The following is a 22,378-nucleotide window of genomic DNA, read 5'->3' on the forward strand; positions in this document are numbered from 1 at the left end:
GCCGCAGCGGGGCCAGCGCTGCCCCTGTGGCCTCCATCAGCATGAAGCTGGGCTGCGGGCAGGCCACCGCGAGAGCTACAGATACGAAAACTTGATGGCGGAAAGTGTGATGTCATACTTGCACAGACCGCAAACGTCAAATCATCATAGCGACTCCTGCTCCCAGTGAACTCGATGATAAAATTAGCATTTTTACTACTTGCCAAATCATATTATGTCATCTTAGAGGTCTTTTCCAACCTGTATGATTCTATGATTCTATATTCATCACCCGCTGCTATGGAAAAAGTGTGGAAAACAGAACAAGATACTAAAGGTCATCTTAAATTATGTATCAATTACACATAATTGTTGCAACTGTGTACAAATTGCTATTTTGCTTTGACTTAGTCATATCCGTATGCAATTACAGCAATTGCTGTGCATATTACCAAATGACTCCAGAAATCTCACTAGTAATACTTTACTTTTTTCAGGTAATAAAGGTGAGATACTCAAGAAAACATGAGTGTTAAGAAAGACGCTGGCAGGGAAGGTGGATACACAGTAAATTACTAGGATTTATAAGCATCACATTTAAGATGAGAATGAAAAATGTAAATACGTGTTAAAAGACTGAGCTGGCGTGAATGATTTCATCATTGACAACAATTACACTGGGTGGAGTTCTTAGGAAACCTTTTCATCAGCGTATCCTCTTCTGAGAATCGTATTAATGCTTCACAGCACAGTACCATGTGGAGCTACTAGAAATTTTTCTAAATGAAATGGCACATGTAAGAAGCAGTTCTGGAAAAGCCGGAGCATAGATCATCTCCAGCAAAATCCTTGCAGATTACATTTTGTTTGTATTTAAATATGTTAGCCCGCTAGCTCAGACCCAGAAACACAAAATGGCCATGCAAAACTGGAGCGATATATAGCGCTGCAGTGTAGCGTGTTGCACCTGACTCAGTGCCCAAGGAGAATAAAGAGACTCTCGTGCTTCGTGAGCAAAAAGTAGTATTTCCTCTGTGGCCGAAAGCCACGAATATAAATACATTCCATTTTTTCTGGATGTCGGGGGCACCACTGCTTTCCACAAGCAGGAGAGCTGTGAATTATTACACTATTTCCTAACCCCTAGGCAAAGCGCACCCAGGCAGCAGGTCAGCATCAGCGTTAGCCGTAGAGGCGCCACGACAGTAAGAGCCTACTAGGGGCGCCCTGCCCGCCCGCCTTGCCCGGAAGGGCCCGGCACAGGCCGCCGACAGGAGGGGAGGCAGCACGGGGCCGGGGCTCCCGCGGGCAGCGCCGCAGAGGTCTGTGCCGGCGCGGGCTGCGCGGCTTGGGGCGGCCGGGTCCGGCAGCGCGGCGGAGCTGTCGGTCCATCAGCATATGTAAATGAACCGCATCCTGCCGCCCAATCAGGAAATACGAACTGGGGAGCACGATGGCCCATTGGCGGGCAGCCCATGGCGAGATGGCGTGTTCCCCGCTCCTGATCGAGTCTCGAGCCGTACGGCGTTCGCAGGGCGGTTGCCGCGGCGACGCAGCGAGTGACGCGCCGCGGGCTGGGCGTGCCGGGCTCTCGCCATTGGCTGCGCGATCGGGCGATGGCGGCGGCGGCGGCTGGCGTGTCGTGCCCCGGGTGTCCTTGCTCGGAGAGGAGCGGCCGGCTCAGTGCGCAGCGCGGCGGGAAGGAGGAGGGTGTCGGCTGTGTGCGGCGGTGCAGCGCCGGGACGGTGAGCGGGAGCCGGCGGGGCAGGAGGGACGCGTTTCGGTCAGGCGCGGTGTGGGCAGCCCCCCGTTGCGACACGGGTCCTCCGTGGCCGGGGGACGGGCTGCGGCTCCGGGCCCCGAGCGGCTCCTCGGAGATCGGCCGGGTAGCAGCGGCGGGAGGGAGGGCACCGTCGCCATCGCTGCCCCTAGGGAGCAGCGGCCGCCCCGCGTCCGGCCCGCCTTACCCGCCGCCGTGCGTGGCGGGCGGGGGAGGTCAGAGCCGCTGTCCCGCTGCCTTCTTGGTGTCGGAGGGCGCGGCCCCGGGGGTGGGCCGCGGCAGGCCACCCGCTGCACCTGCCCTCCGCAGCGCGCCGCGCCCGTGGGCGCGCCGGCGTTGCGGGGGGCTCGGCAGCTCCGCCCCGCTACGCGCGAGGCTTCTGCGGTTGGAGGGAGAAACTCGGCCTTCCCCGCGCCGGCCTCCAGCGGGCTGCGGGACGGCCCAGCCTCCGTCACGCCGGAGGGCTGGGCCCCCCGCCTTTCGCACGGGGCTCGAGGGGCTACAGCGAGGGGCTTGCGAGAGGGTGCTTTGCCTTTTTGGAAACAAAAAACGGTACTTGGCAGTTTGACGGGGTCTGTGTGGCATCATATGCTTTTCAGGTGAGCACTGCGCAGGTTTTCAGTCGGCTATTTTTGCAACTGGGTTCCTTTATAATACTGTAGCTACTGCTGAGTCGGCCAGCGAGAGATGGGAAATTTGTGCTGATCTAATAGATGGTGTTGCAGATGACTGCTCTGCGGTTAGTGAGAGCTGTGTGACAAACCTGAAGTATTTAAGCAAATAGTCGTACAGTTACGTGGCAGATTAATGCTCTAAAGCATTTCATACAACCAATCTAGTTTGCTTTTTACACTCTGGTTAAGTTTTTGAAGGGGTTGCAGTTGTTTTTTGTTTGTATTTTGTTTTGATTTCCAGAATAGATTGCTTTACTTTAGAGTCTCCTGGAAATTTTTGACTGAAAACAAAGGCAAGCAGGATAAAGCATCCGTTTTGAAGCACCATTTTGAAATTTGACGAAATGATCCTAATGATAAACTTAAGATTCTTGCTTAATGTTATGTCCTGCTAATTTCAAGCTATAAGTCAGTGTAACTATACAAATATTTTAAACAGAATTAGAAGTACGAGCTGATCATATGCATTGAAATTTTTTTTTACAGCACTCAGTAATGCAGAGTCAGTGTGGGAAATCTTCATCAATATTTTCTAGAAATGTCAACTGCATAGCAAAAAACCCCATGCACTTCAGGCAGGTTAAATAAACATGCAGGCTTTAACAAACCGTTTTAAGTTAGGAGTTACTGCCACTAACGCCAAGATCAGCAGTGAGGCATCCTGTATTTCATAGCAGCAGTTAATGGTAAAACATTGTCTAATAATAGGTATTACGGATAATTATTTTCATAATTAAATTAATGCATTTTTCCCTAATTGATTTATGTGAAGCAATTTTACTAGTTTTGTTTAGAAATGTAAAATATAATGTCTGAAGAAAGATTTTGAAATATTTCTAGCTCTACTAACAATTTGTTAATTGCCTAGATAATATTCGCAACTGTCAGAATTTAGGAGTTGTATTGCTAGTTTTAGGACTGATAGAACTCTATAGTAAGTACTAATTCTGATTGTCTGGAAACAGTGTGGTATTCAGAAGTATTTGTATTTTCATAGGACATTGTTTTACGTCCTGGTTTCAGCTGGAATAAAGTTAATTTTCTTCCTAGTAGCTGGTATAGTTCTGTGTTTTGGATTTAGTATGAGAATAATATTGATAACACACTGATGTTTTAGTTGTTGCTAAGTAGTGCTTCTGCTGTGAAGGACTTTCCAGCTTCCCATGCTTTGCCAGGTGCACAAGAAGCTGGGAGGGAGCATAGCCAGGACATCTGACCCAAACTGGCAATATGGGTATTCCATACTATATGACGTCATGCTCAGTATATAAGCTGGGGGGTGTTGGCCTGGGGGCAGCGCATCGGTCAGCAGGTGGTGAGCAACTGCATTGTGCATCATTTTCTTTGTATATTCTTTTATTATTATTACTACTACTATTTTACTTTATTTCAATTATTAAACAAGTTTTCTTTTACTCTCCTGATTCTCTCCCCCACCCCACTGGGGGTGGGGGGAGCAAGCAAGCGGCTGTGTGGTGTTTATTTGCTGGCTTGGGTTAAACCACAACACTATGCCTTTTCTATTTTTTGTGTTGTTTCAAAATCTTTGGCACTAAGATATTCCTCTGGCTATGTCTTATTTTAGTTTTCCTAATTAAAAGATACCTTCCATTCTGCTGAGGAAAAACTGTAATACCACTTTGGAACAATTTTACAAGAACATAAATTTACAAAACAGTACGTAGATTATATTACAGAGGCAAAAGCAAAGGATAATGTTGGCTTTAAAAGGAGTGGTTTTGTTATGTGGTTTTTTTCTTTTTTTGAATGCCTTCTCTCAGGAAATGAAATAATTTGTTCATAAGGGAGGCAGTCCTCTGAATGATTTTCCCCATTTGGTTCCATGAGCCACAAAAATCCTGCCACACCTTCACTGTGGAAGGATAAAGAAAAATAAGATTGGTGCTGTTGGTGCTTATATGATCGAGATTGGCATTGGTAGGAAGCCACAATGATTCTGGTGTCTTCAGGAACACTAAGCAGTTCGATTTGCCCTGTCTGCTATTTTCTCCTTTGAATGACAGTTTCATTTTTGATGTCTGAGCAAAAGAAATAATACTAGAAAGACTGTCTTCCCAGAAGCCTGATGGATGGATTGTTACTTTTGAGGTAACGTGAAGGGATTTTTTTATCCACTTTGAAATGACAATGTGTAGAGCCCTCATTCCTCTATGGAAATCTTTACAGTGCTAGGTTTGTGCAAGTAAATACTGAATTATAGATGTCTGTGTTAGCTAGGCTACTATTTAAGCATCTTTTGAACATTACAATGTAGTTATATAGTTAACATTCATCACAGAGTTTTATATGCTGTTGATTTTGTGCAATGAGAAAAGCAAAGTCCGAGTACTAATGTATTTAAGAGACAATTTTATGGCATTTGGTTTCTATGCTATAAAACATAAGTAAACATTCTTGATGAACTTGTCTAGAGGTACAACGCAGAGCCAATGGACTAGGATGCAGTTTTTGTAACTGAAGGATGTACGGAACATCCACGGTCTCAGTTAGGTGAAAAAGAGGTGTGAGAGTTTCTGTCAAATGTTTGTTATCTGTTGAAAGCAAAGGGGATGATGAAATGCATCAGTAACCTGGGAATTAGTTATGGGTACAAGAGAACTGTCACAGAATTCTGTATGTGAGAAGGACTTATGCTTGAGATGAAGAAGGAGCTGTTTTGAATGTTGTTAACTTGAATCACTGAAGAATATTGAGCAGAAAGTAGAGAAGACACAGTCAGAGGAAGATAACATTGCAATTCCTGCTGTTGAAGTTGAGCATTACCAACAATGGTTAGTTGGTAATTTATATAGTTAAAATAAAGTTAATTGATATTTTTGATAGGAAGAGTGAGTAGAAAGAAGTAGCAGAATTTAGTTAGTGCTTGCGTACGTGGTAAAAACAAGAAGTTGGAGTCAAAGTGCTATCAAAGTTGTGTGACAGGAAGATACTAAGAGTTGTGAGAGTGGCGGAGACTTATTAGTACGACCTTGACAAAACAGGGGAGATGTGTATTAAAAAAACGATTGAGAAGGCAGGAGCAGATCATATTATATTTCAGAAGATTAGAAATAAATGTGTTTTACATGGATAGTTGAAAGGTGAAGATTAGTTTCCTTACTCATTTGTTACTTAACTGGTTCTGGGGTTTTTTTCTGAGTGATGACTTGCCAGAAGTTCATAGAGCTCTGTCTTTTTTCCCTGACTCTCGTACTTGCTTATATGAAATATTCTTTTGTTGCAGGTTCGCTAAGTATAGAAAAACAGTCCTGAAAATGTTGTCCAGACTCTTTCGACTGCATGGCCTTTTTGTAGCCTCTCATCCATGGGAAGTCATTGTGGGAACAGTGACTCTCACCATCTGTATGATGTCCATGAAGATGTTCACTGGGAATGATAAGATCTGTGGCTGGAATTATGAGTGCCCCAAACTTGAAGAAGTAAGGATTTAAATTCGTGTTATAGTACTCACTGCTAATCAGTAGATCCAGGGTTTTCCGTAGACTAAGATCAGGTTGTGATGTATTAGGAGGAAAGTAGCTATGCAGAAACATCTTTATTGCCTTTTTTTCCCATTGTGAATATTAAAGCTGTATGCAAGCAGTGATGCGCTACAAAATATTTTCAAATCTAACTTTCAGTTGCCCAGTATCTAGTGAACAAGGATTTTATATTAATATGGTTTGGAATATTTCCATTTTTTAAGACAGACTATCAGTGATACTTATTTTATTCTGAAACTTTTAGTCTGAAATATTTTTAATGCAGCTTCACAGTGGTGAAGTTACAACTTCAATGTAAAAGCTAACAAAATCGCTTTATATTTCAAACAGGATGTTCTGAGCAGTGACATCATCATCCTGACAATCACACGCTGTATAGCAATCCTTTATATATATTTCCAGTTTCAGAACCTAAGGCAGCTTGGGTCAAAATACATCTTAGGTACTGTATCTGATTTTTTGTATTTGTTGTATGCATTTTAATTAGTTTTTTAATATAAATTGGTGATAAATATTAGAATTTTAATACTTATATACAGAACAGGGTTGTTTTAATTATTTGCTAGATAGCAGAATAAATGTTTTGCATAGATAAAAGTGCAATTTTTTTTAAAGAGAGATTGTGTAGGATTATATAAACACTGAACATGTAATTCTTGAAATAATTTTTTATTGCGTGAAACACTTAAAAATATAGAGCTGTTTAAGCCAGTCTTAATTTTTGCTGGTAATGAATGAGAAGATTTATGGCTTTTGATTCTTAGAGTCTTACTTTGAATGCAGTACAAAGTTTAGATTTAAATATCTGTACAAAAATAGCATCTACTTCAGCTTGTATCTCGACTGCTGTTAATGCACTCTGAGAGATGAGAATTGTTATTTGTTTGCTTCAGGATTGATCTAAAGGTATACTTTTTCTTTTTTCCTTTTTTTTCCCTCCCAATATATATAAAACAAAAATTTCCAATTCTGTTTTTTTTAAAGGTATTGCTGGCCTCTTCACAATCTTCTCAAGTTTTGTTTTTAGTACAGTGGTAATTCACTTCTTAGATAAAGAACTGACAGGTTTAAAGTAAGTAATGAATTGTTATTCTGGATTCCTTGCCTGATTTTTTTTTTCCTGTACGATAAACCTTGAATTTTAACATATGCCTCTTTTTTCCAGTGAAGCTTTACCATTCTTCCTGCTTCTGATTGATCTGTCAAGAGCAAGTGCGTTAGCCAAATTTGCGCTCAGTTCCAACTCACAGGTCAGGGGGTTTGTTTTTTGTTGGTTGGTTGGTTTTCTTTTGTTTTGCAATGGAGCTTTTGAATTTATTGTTCAAAGATGAACATTATCCTATGGCAGGAGGGTTCAAACTAGATGATCTTTAAGGTCCCTTCCAAGCCAAACCGTTCTATGATTCTATGAATAATCCAGGTGGAGAGACATACAGGTGAATACTGTATTGATGATATATAAAAAGGGTAAGATTTCATCCAGATTCTGTGTTGTCTTGTCTTCAGTCCAGATCAGCGTTGAAGTGAATAGTAACACTGTACAATTAGTGTGCATAATCATGTGAGCTAAGTTAATTGTATGTATTAGTACTTTATAGGTTCAGAATCAGCAATGCTTGTAGCTCTATTAAGAAGGCTACAGTTCCTAGACCGAAGTCTTCCCTAGAACAGTTACTGAAAAAAGTTAATTTCTAGGGCTCAGGAACAGCATATAAAGAGACATCTAATGTTACAATGCTGATACCGGAAAAAGCATATTTTTAGAAAAAATTGTAGCAGAACAAACATAGCATATATGTAGACAGAAACATTCATGCTCTAATGCAATTAACACAGCACAACAGGAAGAATTGACAGGACATCTTGCTTGTCATACACTGTAATGGTTTTTTCCTAATATTCTAAGTTCTGAAATAAAAGTATATTTAGTGAAATTAATTTATACCTATGAAATACTATACATGGTAATTGAGCATACTAATTGTGATAGAAAAATTGTAAATTGTATTTTCATGTATTGTATGTTAGAGTATATTGCGTGTTTTCTATATATGCAATATTATTATAGTGTTGTATATTATTTTACAATAATTGCGAGTACAGAATTTTTTATTCCTTTTCAAGAAAGTGTTTCACAAATAGGTTTTCCCTACAGCTGCTCTCCCCCTCCCCCCAAAACCACCACCAACAAAAAAACAGCAGCAGACCCTCTAGATTTTGCCATGCCTGGCTTCTGGAGGAAATCCCTTTCCCCCCAGGGGAAGGTTTTAGTGTCTTTTATGTCCTCTTTTCTGTCAACTGCGTCTAGAGAGTTAAATAATAAAATAATAGACGTTACGGTACGGATATGTGGTTGAAAGAACTTCTGAAATGCCATGACATAAGTGGCTTCTATTTTATGTCTTGAAGTGTAGAAGTCCTGTTCTTCTGAATGTACTGTAATTAAAGTCTATGCCCATCAGTGTTGTAGGAGCTTAGAATACCGATGAGCCAAAGGTAGAGAAATTAATCAAAATTAAATAATCTTTTGTAAATAAAGACTGTCAAAGTATAATGGGAAAATAAAGCAATTAAAGAATGTATTCTCTCATAGTAGTTCATTTTCAGCATATGTTTTATAAGGCCTTATCACCGTAATACTACTCAATTTACTTACGTACTAATCATGCTATGTGTACTCCCTCAATTTGATTTTTGTCTTTGATTTGTTAACGTACAGAAATTTTTCTTTTTAGGATGAAGTAAGAGAAAATATTTCACGTGGAATGGCAATTTTAGGCCCTACGTTTACACTGGATGCTCTTGTGGAGTGTCTTGTGATCGGTGTTGGTACTATGTCAGGTGAGCAATAAAGTCTAAGGGTCTAAATCTTTCCAGTTAAAAAAAGACTGTTCGAAAGATGTTGGGATATTGAGAGTTTCAAATAATAGGTGTTACCGATGAGAGTGGAGTGACTTAATCTATTTATTTAGCTATTTATTTACCTTCCTAATTAGCCTATATTACTAGTTTCCTGCTGATATGAATAATATGTACATGTTGAAGAGAAGTTTGAAATACAGATAACAGCTTTCCTTGAGCATTATGCAGTAGGAATGACCTTCCGTGCAGCTGCTTTTATAAAATTAAGACCTTCTATCATTCCCATAATTCCTGTTAACATCTTAAAAGTAGCTGCTAATCTTTCTTCTTGGGCATTCTGAAAAATGAGTTGCACTTTCAGAACATGCACACCTATTTTATATATTCTTGCAAAAAATTAGTCTTTCTAAAAATTACTACAGGCGAGGAAAGTTACTGTAGTTCAACTAAAAATAACCAATCTTTTACTGTTTTTTTTTCCCCACCCCATCTTTTGATCTTCATCAGTTCTGTGTGCAGTAGCAGTTGTCTTTCCTTAAAAAGAGGACAGTTAAATGTAATAAGCAAAGGGTTTTCATGTGTAAATAACTGATTTCTTTGTAAAATAAATCAAAGTTCCATAGTTAGGACTAAATGGGGTTTTGTTTGCATGTTTATTTTTGTCTGGTCGTTTTTATGCGTGGGGTTTTTTAAAACCGTCTTGCCTACCTTAAAGGCATCTTTCAAAGCACTTTCTTTTCAAATTGTTTTGGACCTTTTCAGGGTATTGTCTATTAATAAGCTGATTTCCTCTTTACATCTAGGGAAAAAACCCTCATTTTGGTGTAGCATATAGTTGTTTTTTTTTTTTTAATGATTTATACTCTTTGCTCTTTCATCTTTAATAAGGCAGTTCTGTAATGCACGTGTGACATGGCTAATTGACTTTTTTCAGATACCAGGCTTGCGAAAGAGTAGGTGGGGTATATACTGTTTCTTATGGCCTGAACACTTAATTGGCCATCTTTCAGAAAGGATTTCAGAACATAATGTTGGCTAATTGTTCTTTGCTTAGAAAAGCAAGGAGTTTCAAGCTTTGGTGTGAAGCTTTAAAATCTTGGTGAACTGTAGTTATTTGTATTTATTTAGAATTACACTTTAAAAGTTTTCTGTAAATGACATACCATAAATACATATTGTGCTTAGAATAAGCTAATACATAATGACTAGGGCTTAACATGCTTGTTTTTCATTAATCTAGACAGTTCCCACGATAATCTGCAGTGTTTAATGGTTTCTTTCTTACTTCTGCAACACTTTAAGTATCTAGAAAGGCCACTGCATATTCAGATGTAAAAAATGTCTTCTTTTTTTATGTAGGTGTACGACAACTTGAAATTATGTGCTGCTTTGGCTGTATGTCTGTTCTTGCCAACTACTTTGTCTTCATGACCTTCTTTCCAGCTTGTGTGTCCTTGGTATTAGAGGTAAGACCAACTTCAAGACAACATCAAGCTTAGTGTTCAGACCCTGGGCTTCTCGTAGGCTATACATTTCTTCATGGAGTTATACGCCAGCACGTTTGTCTTCCTTTAGAAATGAACAGAGGGAGCGTGCAAAAAATGTTAGAGTGGCTCAGCTGATAACAGTAACTTGTTAATGCCACTGTAAATGAGTCACACTCAACAGTATGAGTTCTGATCTAAAGCAGAGTAAATTGCTGGCTGTCCATCCAGGGTTTTTCATTATTTGAAGTCTAACGTAGGCTAAACAGTAGATTGTAGGCTAACTCTTCTGTTGGTAATTTCTTAATGATCACATGAAAATACAACGTTGAAGCTTACTTATTGGTACTTCTAGTATGTACTAAATAGGAACTATTTTTAAATTTTGTTCTTTTTGCAGCTTTCTCGAGAGAGTCGTGAAGGGCGCCCTATATGGCAGCTTAGCCATTTTGCTCGTGTTCTGGAAGAAGAAGAAAATAAACCAAATCCTGTAACACAGAGGGTCAAAATGATTATGGTTTGTGGCTCTTTTTCACCTGTGGTTATGCAATCAGTAAGATGTCCTGGTGCAATGAATCAAGCTTTTGTTTTCTATAGACTTGTATTCTGCATCCCATTAGTCTAGTTTACCGTGGTGGTTTTTAATAACATCCCCTGTATCTACATCTGAAGTCTTTCTGCGTATGCCATTTCTGTGCCAAACGCTCAGGGCTTTTTCATGTGTACTAATTCCCTCCCTCTTACCCCTACAGTACCCTCAGCTTCCTTTTCTTATTACTTGGGTAAAAGGAAGGATGTGGTGGGACAGGTTCAAAGCTATCAGTGTCATGATAGGCCAAAAAGGGTGTTGATGAGAGGTGTGGAAAATCAGCCTTTAACTTTTGACTTCTGAGCTATGGAGAAAAAAAAAAACAACAAAAAACCAAACAAAACCCCAAACAAACAAAAAAGGAAAATGTTTAATCTTAGTAGGTTACATAACTAGTTAGAGTTGAAAAACTAATATTTGTTTCGTTGTTTTGTGTTTTTAATACAGTCGCTGGGTTTGGTTCTTGTTCATGCCCACAGTCGTTGGATAGCGGAACCAGCTGCTCAAAACAGTACTGTAGAAAATTCAGTGGGATTGGATGAGAATGCACCGAAGAGAATTGAACCTAATGTTTCATTATGGCAGTTCTACCTTTCTCGGTAGGCGACTTCACAGAAGAGAATTGTGTTTCCTTGATCAGGGTGTATTCTCCAGTGCTGCCAAGCTATGGTCCTCGGGTACAACACTTGTAACTTGCAGATCTGACCACTGTAGGATTTCGTGGAATCAGAGATGACATTTCGTAAGAAATGTTTCAATGTTATGCTGTTTCTCCAATCTCCTCGAAGTACAATCGAAGTAATCAAGAACATGATCAGGAGCCAGCTGTCCTGTATGCATCAAAACACTATCTTTTCCCACTAGCACTGACACCTTTCAGAGCACACTGGGAGATAAATTTTCTGACTGCACTAGAGTAATTATTTATGCAGAGCTTCTGACCATTCACACACAAGTGCCAAAAGTGCAAAAGCCATGTCGCTATTGCTTTGCCTTCAGCTCAACTGAAGTTAGCAGCATCTGTGGTTCCATATTCTGAAAAATCAGAACTGTCTGTTTCAGAGGTTTTCCCACCCCATCGCAGCAGTTCAGCTTGCATCATAGTAGTCATTATTGGTAGAGGATGGTAATTGAAACTTTCTACGTTATCACTGGGAGATAGGTGTTAAATCAGTTTGATGTAGCTTAGATAGTGAATATTCTACAGTCCTTTCTCTTACTGGGACTGCTTTTTAGGTAAGATCTAGTAACTATTTAATGAAATCTGAAATCTTACGTTGTTAATAATACAGAGAATGATTTCTCTACCCTAACCTAGCATACTTGAATGTCCTGGTAGAAAATGTCTTTGGACTGGAATTTCTGTAACTGTATAAATTATGATGAAACTATTACCCTTTCTAAAGCAAAGGGATGTCAGAATGCTGTTACAAGCAACAAACTGTATATACCGTGTATTTACTTTTTGATTTGTCTGTTCCAGAATGGCCAGTATGGATATTGAACAAGTAATCACTCTGGGATTAGCCCTTCTCCTTGCTGTCAAATACATTTTCTTTGAGCAAGCAGAGACTGAATCCACTCTCTCACTGAAGAATCCTATAACATCTCCAGTGATGGTCCAGAAAAAGGTCCCTGAGAATTGTTGCAGGAAGCAATCTGGACTTCTGAAAAACAATCAGAAATCTAACACAGTAGAAGAAGCTTTAGTTTTCAAAGATGGAAATGGTAATTTTTAGCATTTTAAAGTCTGAATTAAATTTAAATTCCTGAATATTTGAAAAAATAGTGAAATCTGTATTAGTGTGTTGTATTGGGAATCAAAACTTAAGAATTTTGTAAACCAATGTTCATTTTAATTGTCTTTTTGCAGCCGAAGTCATAAAACCCGTATTAGCAGAGTCATCAACCAAGGCTACATTTGTAGTTGGCAGTTGCAACCCTGTGGAAACTTCTTCATTTCTTAATGGAAAAGAGGAAGAAATTGAGTTACCTAAAGAACCACGTTCTATTGAGGAATGTGTTTGTATACTTGGAAATGCAGAGGTATGAAAAAATAACTTGCGGGTTTTTTTAACCTCTACTGCAACATCTGATGCACGAATTCTTACAGTTCATTTTCCAGCTTTTAAATGATCCTATTGATTGTAATGTCATTCTTCGGAAAATTATATGGCTTTAATAACTTGGGTGGGGGGTCATGACTAAAACAAAACCCTTTAATAGGTCATGTCTCCTCCAGTCAGTCGGGGACGGGGGAGCAGCTTCATCATTCGTGACATACCAAGTCACTGAAGCTTCATCATGTACGCGTATATGTGGGTGTCTGAGTAAAAAGTTTTTGATGATATCCTGGCTTACTATAAAACCTGACATTGGCAGTTAGTTCCTTTAGATGTACTCTGATAATGTCAAAGTAAAGTTGTTACCCTTTTTCATTTGGCAACATTTAAAAGGATTTTCACCAAGAAAATCTCTACTTTCTCTCCCCACCCTTTACATTTCCAGAAAGGAGCGAAATTCCTTACTGATGCTGAGGTTATCAGCTTAGTTAATGCTAAGCATATTCCTGCATACAAACTGGAAACGCTGATGGAAACTCAGGAGCGAGGTGTGTCCATTCGCAGACAGATGTTATCTAAGAAACTCCCTGAACCTTCATCTTTGCAATATCTTCCTTATAGGAATTATAATTATTCTTTGGTAAGTAAAAGGCAGACAAGCAAAACTCACTGCAAAACCATTTTTCAAACACATGAAGTACATGCTCAAAGTGATGTATGTGAATTAACAATGAGCTTGGTCAAAACTGATGTAGAAGGAAGAAAAAAAAGGCAAACGTAAGGCACTACCTTTATTGCTCTTGATGTTTTTAAACCTAGGGAGGTGAGTAAGTTTTGTAGCTTACCCCAAAAATATTTCCTACCAAAGTATGCAGCTGCCTTATCTCAGAAATGCAGAATCCTACTAATACTGAGCCTGAGTTCAGCTGAATGATAATACTACCTTGAGCTCAAGTTAAAGTGGAAGTTTATTTAAAACTCATTTAACAGCATTAGGGTTTTTTTAATAGTGTTTAAGCCTTAATAAGATTCAATATGTCTGCCAAATACTAGATTGAACAGTATTGGCTGTTGATAGCTGTAGGTATTAACCTTTTGAGGTGGGAATTGGTTGCTTTATGGGTAGGGTTGTGGGTTTTTTGCTAAGATACTTTGTTGTAGTCACAGGTGTAGTATGTAACATGCTGTACCATACCACTGCAGTGTAACCTTAATGATACCTTTTGTATTATTTTGGTAAGGTTATGGGAGCTTGCTGTGAAAACGTGATTGGATATATGCCTATTCCTGTAGGCGTAGCAGGACCACTATTTTTGGATAACAAAGAGTTTCAGGTGCCAATGGCAACAACAGAAGGATGTCTTGTAGCAAGCACAAACAGAGGATGTAGAGCAATATGTGTAAGTATTGTTTGACTAGCTTGAAAAACTTTCTATATTATAAAATATATTTGGGGTGATTCAAGGCGTGTTTTTGACTTCCTAAAAACTAAAATTCACTTTCAGTAATCTTACTTTGTTTCCCTTCTGCTTTGATTTTTAGCTTGGTGGAGGAGCAAATAGCCGTATTCTGGCAGATGGGATGACTCGAGGACCTGTTGTAAGGCTGCCCACTGCTTGCCAGGCTGCAGAAGTGAAAGTTTGGCTTGAAAGCCCTGAAGGCTTTAAAATAATGAAGGAAGCTTTTGACAGCACAAGTAGGTTAGTACAATGGCCATTCCAGCTTTATTTCCTGACTTAAGACGACTGTGGATGGTAGGAAGTTCCTAATTGTTTTTTTTTGGCGTAGTACAATACATGAAGTTACATCTTCATTTTGGCTATCCTATGTAGTGTGAATCTAAGAGAACAAAAGTCACTGGCTATGTAGCAGTGCTAGTAATAAACATCTTCCAATGATAAGTGGTAAACAACTGTATTTTAGCAACAAATACATTCGCATTGTGTAATACTTAATACATTATTTATTTTGCCTAAGCATTTAAAAATAAACATAAAAGCTTATTTGGATTTTTAGTAGTTACTACGCAAAAAGTAATTAAAAGTTTGGAATCTAGCCTTTCAGATGATATTACTAATGTTAATAATTTAATTTGTGAGGTTCCAGAGAATACAGGATAAACTAATGCTAGAATCGAAATGCTAAAAAACGTAAAACAGTATTAAGTCTATTTCAAGCACTAGAGTTTTTTCTAAGACTTACGATGACCTGCTTTCTGTAGGAAGTTTCAGAGAGAGGTTTCCTTATCGGTTTTGTTTCTTACCAACCTTACAAGTGCCAGCCAAGGACGTAAGTGTATTTCAGCCAGAATAAACACATGCTGCTGTTTAAATGCAGTATTTCCCGGTCTTTGTTTGACTTGCAGAACTTGCACTGTTGTGGGAGGTAGCATGGGTTTTGCCTTGCTGTAAAACTGACATAAGAATTTCCAAAGGCCTCATTTTTAGTTTATACCTGGTAGTCAGATATTTTAAGGAATACAAATGAATTAAATTTGTGTTAGCACTTCAGGATATTCTATTTCATGAAGTCCAGGGATATAAAACATAAAAAGGCAGTGAACACTTTCACAGTGAACATTTTTAAAGTATTTACTCGAGAAAACTATGTGCATGGAGGCTGAAGGTTTTTTCCTGCACTGAGGGAGGAGGAGCACAGTGTAGTTGACAGCGCTGTCTGTTAACAGCTGTCTGCTGTTTTGCTGTCATTTTGCTGTCATTTACTGTCATTTTGCTACTTAAAACTAATTTAATCTTTTCCCTTGAGGATGTAAGTAGTAGTTAAATTTTCTTGCAGGTTTGCCCGCCTACAAAAACTTCTCATCAGTTTGGCTGGTCGTAACCTTTATATCCGTTTCCAGTCTGGAACAGGGGATGCAATGGGAATGAATATGATTTCAAAAGTAAGGACCAGTTCCCTTAAGTCTTTTTAATAAATGTGTATTTCTTTTAAAAATAAACAAATTGTAGTCTACCAATCTCTGACTACGTGGCATGTGAAGACAGAAGATAAGACATAGTGCTGTTTGCAGTGCTATAAAATAATAAAAGTGTTTGACAAGTGTAAACAAAAATAGGATGAGAATGAAGAAAGAAAAAAGTAACTTTGTATTTTAATTTTTATTATTTAAAGAAAGTATTCTTGATAATATGGAAGTTAAGCTGGTTGTTCTGTTTCTTTGGGCCAAAGATTTTATCCAGCAGTAATTAATCTGTTACTGTATTTATCACTTCCTTGTAAATAAAGGATTAGGAATTTGGTGAATGGCAGCAGAGGGGTGTTCTCTAGTTTTGTTTGGTTGGTTTTGTTTTTATGCAAATATGTGGAAGAACCTGAGACACGATGCATGGATTGGGGGGATGCCTTGTGCTGTTAGAGATTTATATAGAATAGGCAATCAGTATTAAATTTAAGTCTATCAGAACCATTACATAAATGAGTCTGGTCATAGACAGGTACTAAATATAGCAGACCTTTTGTCTGATTTTCTAGTGTAGAGCAGCTCTTTCCACTACATCCAAAATGAATTCTTTTCATGCCCGTAGTGTTTGACTTGGTTCATGTTGTGTCTTCGGTATGGTAAGCATATGCCCATTCACCTAGAATGTATCCAGAGTGTCCAATTATTCCCCATATAATTCCCAAAGTGGTTAGAAAAAAGATAGTAATAATCGGGGTTTTTTTTTTCCTGTTTCAGGTTCCTTCCTGAAATTATGTTATTTTCTTCAGGTGTAACTGATAATCTGATTAGACTTAATACAATCTTGCTGTTCCATTGTCCTTGAGTAGCTTGTTCTGCAGCTATAATGATATACTAGCCTTTTATCTGTTTCTCTTCTAACAGGGTACTGAAAAAGCACTGGCAAAGTTGAATGAAGAGTTTCCTGATCTCCAGGTTATAGCTATTAGTGGTAACTACTGTACCGACAAAAAACCTGCTGCTATAAACTGGATAGAAGGAAGAGGGAAGTCAGTTGTCTGCGAAGCAGTCATTCCAGCCAAGGTTGTTAGAGAAGTAAGTGTCTGCTTTCTTTTACTCGTTTATAAAAATGCATACGTTTTACAAAACTGATACCTGTCTTACATCATAAATATTAACTGTAAATTGTTTTGCAGGTAAGATAATTCCTACATGTATTTTCAGATCCTGCTGTAGGATAAGCGATTTTTCGTGAGACAGTAGACATTTTTTCCTTTCATTGTCTCTTCTGACATAACATGCATATATTTAATGATGCATATCTAGTTGAAGGCATTAGGTCTTTCACCTTTTACCTTTGAAAAATTATGCCACAGTTTGACAGATTTTTACACATGGGCTTTTGCCTGTCATTAAACCCAGTCATTTTGATTATTTCACTCATTTGTTGTCTCTTGCACAAACCTGGCATTCTCTTCAAAGTTTATATGCCTCCTACTACAGTGGAAACAGATAATCAGGTGCTTCACTTATTTCCAAAGCTGCCTTAGCGTCTTGCACGATGAAGAGTAACCTCTATAACCAGTGCCAGTCCTAGCCCCTGGCAAACTTGTCCTACATCTTAAGAGCTATCTTAGTTTCTCTTCCACCTGAGCAAAGAAGACTGGCTATGTGTGTCAGACCAAATCCATTGCCTGTTACCTGGTCGCCAGCACTGGCCATGAGATACAGTATCCAGGGAGGCGTTTACTACATCATACTCAGCATAGTCTTCCATCCACTTGTTCAAGATTTTCTGAATTGGTGCTTTGTTTGTTCCTTTGTTTTCCCCCAGTAATTTATCCAGTCCTTTTGTGAAACTGTGTAAACTTTTAGCACTAGTATTCTGGGCAGAATTCCACAGTGCAGCTACACCTTCTGTGAGAACTACCTCCTCCTTCTTGTTGATTCCATTTGATGATGCCTTAGTTTTGTACTGGAAGAGACAATTAAGACTTTTACCTTCACTCTACTGCTCAAGATTTTATAGCTCTAACACCATCCTTCCACCTTCCCAGCTATTCTCATTTTCAGATTGAAAAGTTCTAGTTTCTCTATGAGGAATGAGTAAAAAGACTATCCTTGCGTGTCTGTAAACATCCTTATCTCTAGATCTTTTTCAGTTCTAAAATATCTAAAATTCTGGGTACAGACTTGGACACGCTATTCAAAGTGTGTGTGCAGACTGGATTTATACATTGACATCATTTATGTCTTTTGGGTTTGCTTCCTAGTAGTTTCCTAATTTTCAGATGGTTTGCATTTTTACAGCTGATTCAGTGGCAATATCTATTATAACCCAAGATTTCATTCCAGAGTAGTAATGGGGAGCCAATCCTTTGGTAATGGGCATGGATAGTTTTTAGGTAAATTTGGGATGTTTTTCCTCAACCCTCAGCCGTATATCACTACATTTACTTACATTCAACTCTAATACATAAACTTTATATTTTTGTCAGTGTTGTAGACTTTGTGCAGATCTCTGTCATCAGTTGCTATTCCTGCAATATCTTAAGCTTTGCTCACAGCTCTATTTTTTTTCGTTCTCTTTGATAATTTTTATACTGAATTCAGTGTAAATCTCTTTATCTGAAGGTTTCAAAATACAGTCAGTATAGTATAAATGTGCAACTTAATTTGATATTGCTGGGCACAATGTTTATTTACCAATGTAACACAGTGGTTTGTGTTTGAACTCTTCAGTTTAGCTCCGTATTCTTATGCAGAGCAAAATTGGGGAGGGTTTAGCATCTGGAGCAACTTGTGAGGAACGTTGCTATCATGTCAAGGTGAATTAATGGGATACTTCTGCCAAGTTGGTTGGTTGATTGTTTCATTCTGAAGATAACTGAGAATTTGAAACGGAGAAGATCGCTGGTGAGCTTTTCTTAAAGGCCTGTGCAAGTCCAAACCCTTTGCACTGACCTTTCAATTTTTACTTGGACAATGCAGCCTGCATTTGAAAGGGCTCCTTTTGAACAAAAATAGAAGTAGGTATCTAGGACAATGATTGAGTTAAATTCCATATGGAAGCAAACAAGGGGTGAGGGCTTATTAACCATAAACAGAGTATTTCTACTCCTGCCTAAGGAATGGTGTAGTAAAAGTGTATCATTTTGCCTAGGTATTGAAGACAACTACAGAAGATATCGTTGAAGTCAATATAAACAAAAATTTAGTGGGTTCTGCGATGGCTGGTAGCATAGGTGGCTACAATGCACATGCAGCAAACATTGTGACAGCTATCTACATTGCCTGTGGTCAGGTAGGTTTGTTTTACACCAATTCAGATTTTCTTTAGTTCAATAATTCTTTACCAAACACTTAGTTGCGTGTTTTGTTTTTGTTTCGTTTTTCCTTCCTGATCTGAAGGATGCTGCGCAGAATGTGGGCAGCTCTAATTGCATCACTTTGATGGAGCGAACTGGTTCCACCAATGAAGACCTGTACATCAGCTGCACAATGCCTTCTATAGAAATAGGAACTGTTGGCGGAGGCACCAACTTGCTCCCACAGCAGGCCTGTTTGCAGGTACAAATCAAATTAAACAAAGTTTAAAGCAACTTAGCCTCTTGAATCAAAGCTCGCTTTCGTGTTGTGCATATTGTGTCCAGGTAATATGTCATGGGAATCGGGCCTCTTGAAACTTGGTGGATTTGACATGAAAATTTTAGAATTATCTACAAACGTTTTCATGTATCTAGTTTCTCAAGCTTAAGATGTTTAATATGAAAGAGGCTTAAAGCTAGTTGATTGGATATAATTTGGAAAGACTTTAATACTAAATTTAGCATAAATTTACTTAGATTTTATAGCATAATATCGCATATTTTTCTCTCCAGATGTTAGGGGTTCAAGGTGCAAGCCAAGATAACCCTGGTGAAAATGCCCGTCAGCTTGCTAAAATTGTTTGTGCTACAGTGATGGCAGGGGAATTATCACTAATGGCAGCTCTTGCAGCTGGGCATTTAGTCAAAAGCCACATGATCCACAACAGGTAAGAAATGGAAGAATTCTTGTCTTTCTCTGCTGTTTTGCCCTTTTTCCAAGTACACAGATTCAATAATAATTACATGAATAATAGCAACATACAATAGCAGTGTAACACTTTAACTATCTAATGTAGTAATCTTACTGTTTTTCTTAGGTCAAAAATAAATCTACAAGATCTTCAAGGAACTTGCACTAAGAAGGCAGCTTGAATACCAAAACGGCTTTGAAATGAGGAAGTGTTCTAGCAACTGACCCGGTGCACAGGGAAGAAAAAAATCTGTGACGTTTAGAATGAAAATCACCTTCAACTCAATGATGTCTGTGTAAGATAAACTGAGAGATCAATGGACTTGTGTGAGACTACTTAGGCCTTGGACCTTCTTCAGTGATTAGAGATGACTTCATGAAAGAAGTCCTGCCAGATGTCTTGAACATGGCTTTGGAATTCTTACTCTTAAACATAATTTTCTAAAGGGTCAGTCTTATGTTTTTACAGGTTGAGATTATTTTGACTAGTAAGCTCCTGGTAACTACCAAGCTGAAAAGTGATGTAACGTACTTTATACCGTTTAAAAAAAAAAAAAAAAAAAAAAAAAGAGGAAAAAAAAAAGGTTGGTCTAAACTTGGCTTGACTGCACTGGTCCTTGCCATCTTTATTTTCTGGCTAGATAAGTATGTTTTTTAAAGTGATGGCAAGCCTAATCATTTCCATGAACCCCAATTTTATTTTTGTTCACATGTAAAACTAGGTCTTAGGCTATAAGGCGATTTTATTGAATCATACTAGTTTTATAGAAACCTATGTCTATATGTAGTACTTAATTTGCTTGCTGCTTCAGCTAAGCAGCATTCAATGTTTTAACTCCACAATTTAGGTTATTCTTTTACAGAAAACTTGTGACCTATGAAGTTCTGAACTGTTAAATATAATCTGTACTGAAGTAAGGAAAAACAGTGTCTTCAACTGTTCTGTTATTTTGTTCAGGTAGAAAAAATGGATTTTGAAACTGGTAACTCCAAAACCAGTTACGTGTCAAGACAGGTTAGTAATTTAAGCAAATGCAGTTTCTCAAACTTTTTTTGATAGGAGTGCATTCAAACAACAGGAGTCAAGAACCGATGTTTACACTTCATTTAAAAGATGTCTCTTAAGGTACAGTGTGTTTGTATATTCCTAATTTTTTTTTTTTTAAAAAGTGTTTGACACTTGTTCCCCAGGAATAGGTGTGTATCCACTGCTTAAGCTGAGATAAAGTGAAGCCAGAAAATCACACTGTTCTTTAACACTAGGGTTTTTTATGTTTTAATTCCTTTTCAACTTTCTTTTTGAGGGGGGAGTATTTATTTTGAGAAGAAATCTTAGCCTTTTTTCGATGAAAAGTACTAATTAAGGGAATTCAGTGAAATGACATGTTAATGCAACAAGCAGTTTTTGTATTAAAATACTGTACTTGGACCAGTGAAGCAGTCTCAGGTGTTCTTAACGTAATACAGAAAACCCAGGTGTATTCTGGTTTGAGTCACCTTTGGGAATATTGCTAAATGCATTGCCTTGCCTAGTTAATCACAGGAAAAATGTTAATATGCTTGATGATGGGGTTTTTTTGGTTTGGTTTGGGTTTTGTTTTTTTGGTTTTTTTTTTTTGGGAATCAGTGGATTGGACTGGGTTTCTTGCCGGAATGCAGCAGCATTCCTAAAGGGGTGACTAGCAGAGGTGCTCTTCTAATGTGCAAATTTGATATAAATCATGATGGATTATTTTGTAGTACATCAACATATTAATATCATTGTCATAAGCTCACTAAAGCTAGTGTGCAAGCATGAAGACATACTACATGCTAGATATGTTCTGATAGCATGTAAATACCATGAATGTTTATCTTCCTGCAGTATTGTTGCTAATATCTACCATTTTATTTAAGGAAAGTTGGAACTACTTTGTTTCTATGTTCATTCAGTGATCTTATTTAAAGTTAACACTGTTCTGGCAATAAATGGTGGTTCAGTGTTCATTTTGGTGGATTTAACTGACATTCTGTCTTGCAGAATTAACATTTTGTATTACTACTAAATTGTGTACATTTTGGTACAGAACTACTTTTTCAGTTTCAGTAAAACAATGGAAAACGTATTGGCTTAATTGTAATATTTTAAGCTTATTTCATGAGTTAGCGACATACCTTAGTAAACAACGTAAAATAGGAGGGTTAAGGAAAATGTAACTGGCGTACAGTACTAAACGCCGTGGGGCTGTGACACCAGAACTTCTCAACCTTGTTTGCAGAAGCCTGTACTCATTTATTCTCCTCAAAGCTGAATTACACAGTTTGCCCAGGTGGGAGAAGTAATTACTGCCACATTAGCAATACCTTCTGCTCGGGCCTATCTGGGCATTTCTCCTATCTTCCAGAAAACTGTTGAATTACACTGGTGGCAGTTTTTCACCTGTCCACCAAAAGCAAAGTTTCAAAGGTGCTTTTTAATCTGTTAA

General features: G+C 38.4%; 1 protein-coding gene across 7 annotated transcripts; it reads left to right on the forward strand.

The window, feature by feature from the left end:
- Positions 1-1,570: 1,570 nt before the first annotated feature.
- Positions 1,571-22,018, forward strand: HMGCR (3-hydroxy-3-methylglutaryl-CoA reductase). 7 transcript variants are annotated; one of them, XM_075137776.1, is made up of 21 exons: positions 1,573-1,724; positions 2,359-2,498; positions 5,678-5,873; positions 6,267-6,378; positions 6,921-7,008; positions 7,102-7,186; positions 8,672-8,777; positions 10,158-10,264; positions 10,683-10,799; positions 11,319-11,470; positions 12,355-12,599; positions 12,745-12,917; positions 13,380-13,574; positions 14,176-14,334; positions 14,477-14,634; positions 15,731-15,836; positions 16,779-16,949; positions 19,018-19,158; positions 19,266-19,424; positions 19,736-19,890; positions 20,041-22,018. In XM_075137776.1, the coding sequence occupies exons 2-21, from the start codon at positions 2,473-2,475 to the stop codon at positions 20,093-20,095; spliced, it is 2,706 nt and encodes a 901-aa protein (XP_074993877.1). In that variant the 5' UTR covers positions 1,573-1,724; positions 2,359-2,472; the 3' UTR covers positions 20,096-22,018. The 7 variants fall into 7 exon arrangements, with proteins under 7 accessions (XP_074993882.1, XP_074993877.1, XP_074993878.1 ...); XM_075137777.1 differs by having other exon boundaries at positions 2,422-2,498; XM_075137779.1 differs by lacking the exons at positions 1,573-1,724; positions 2,359-2,498 and adding exons at positions 3,583-3,748; positions 4,996-5,225.
- Positions 22,019-22,378: the final 360 nt, after the last annotated feature.

The sequence above is a fragment of the Calonectris borealis genome, chromosome Z (genome assembly GCF_964195595.1).
Source record: "Calonectris borealis chromosome Z, bCalBor7.hap1.2, whole genome shotgun sequence".
NCBI classification, from domain to species: Eukaryota; Metazoa; Chordata; class Aves; order Procellariiformes; family Procellariidae; genus Calonectris; species Calonectris borealis.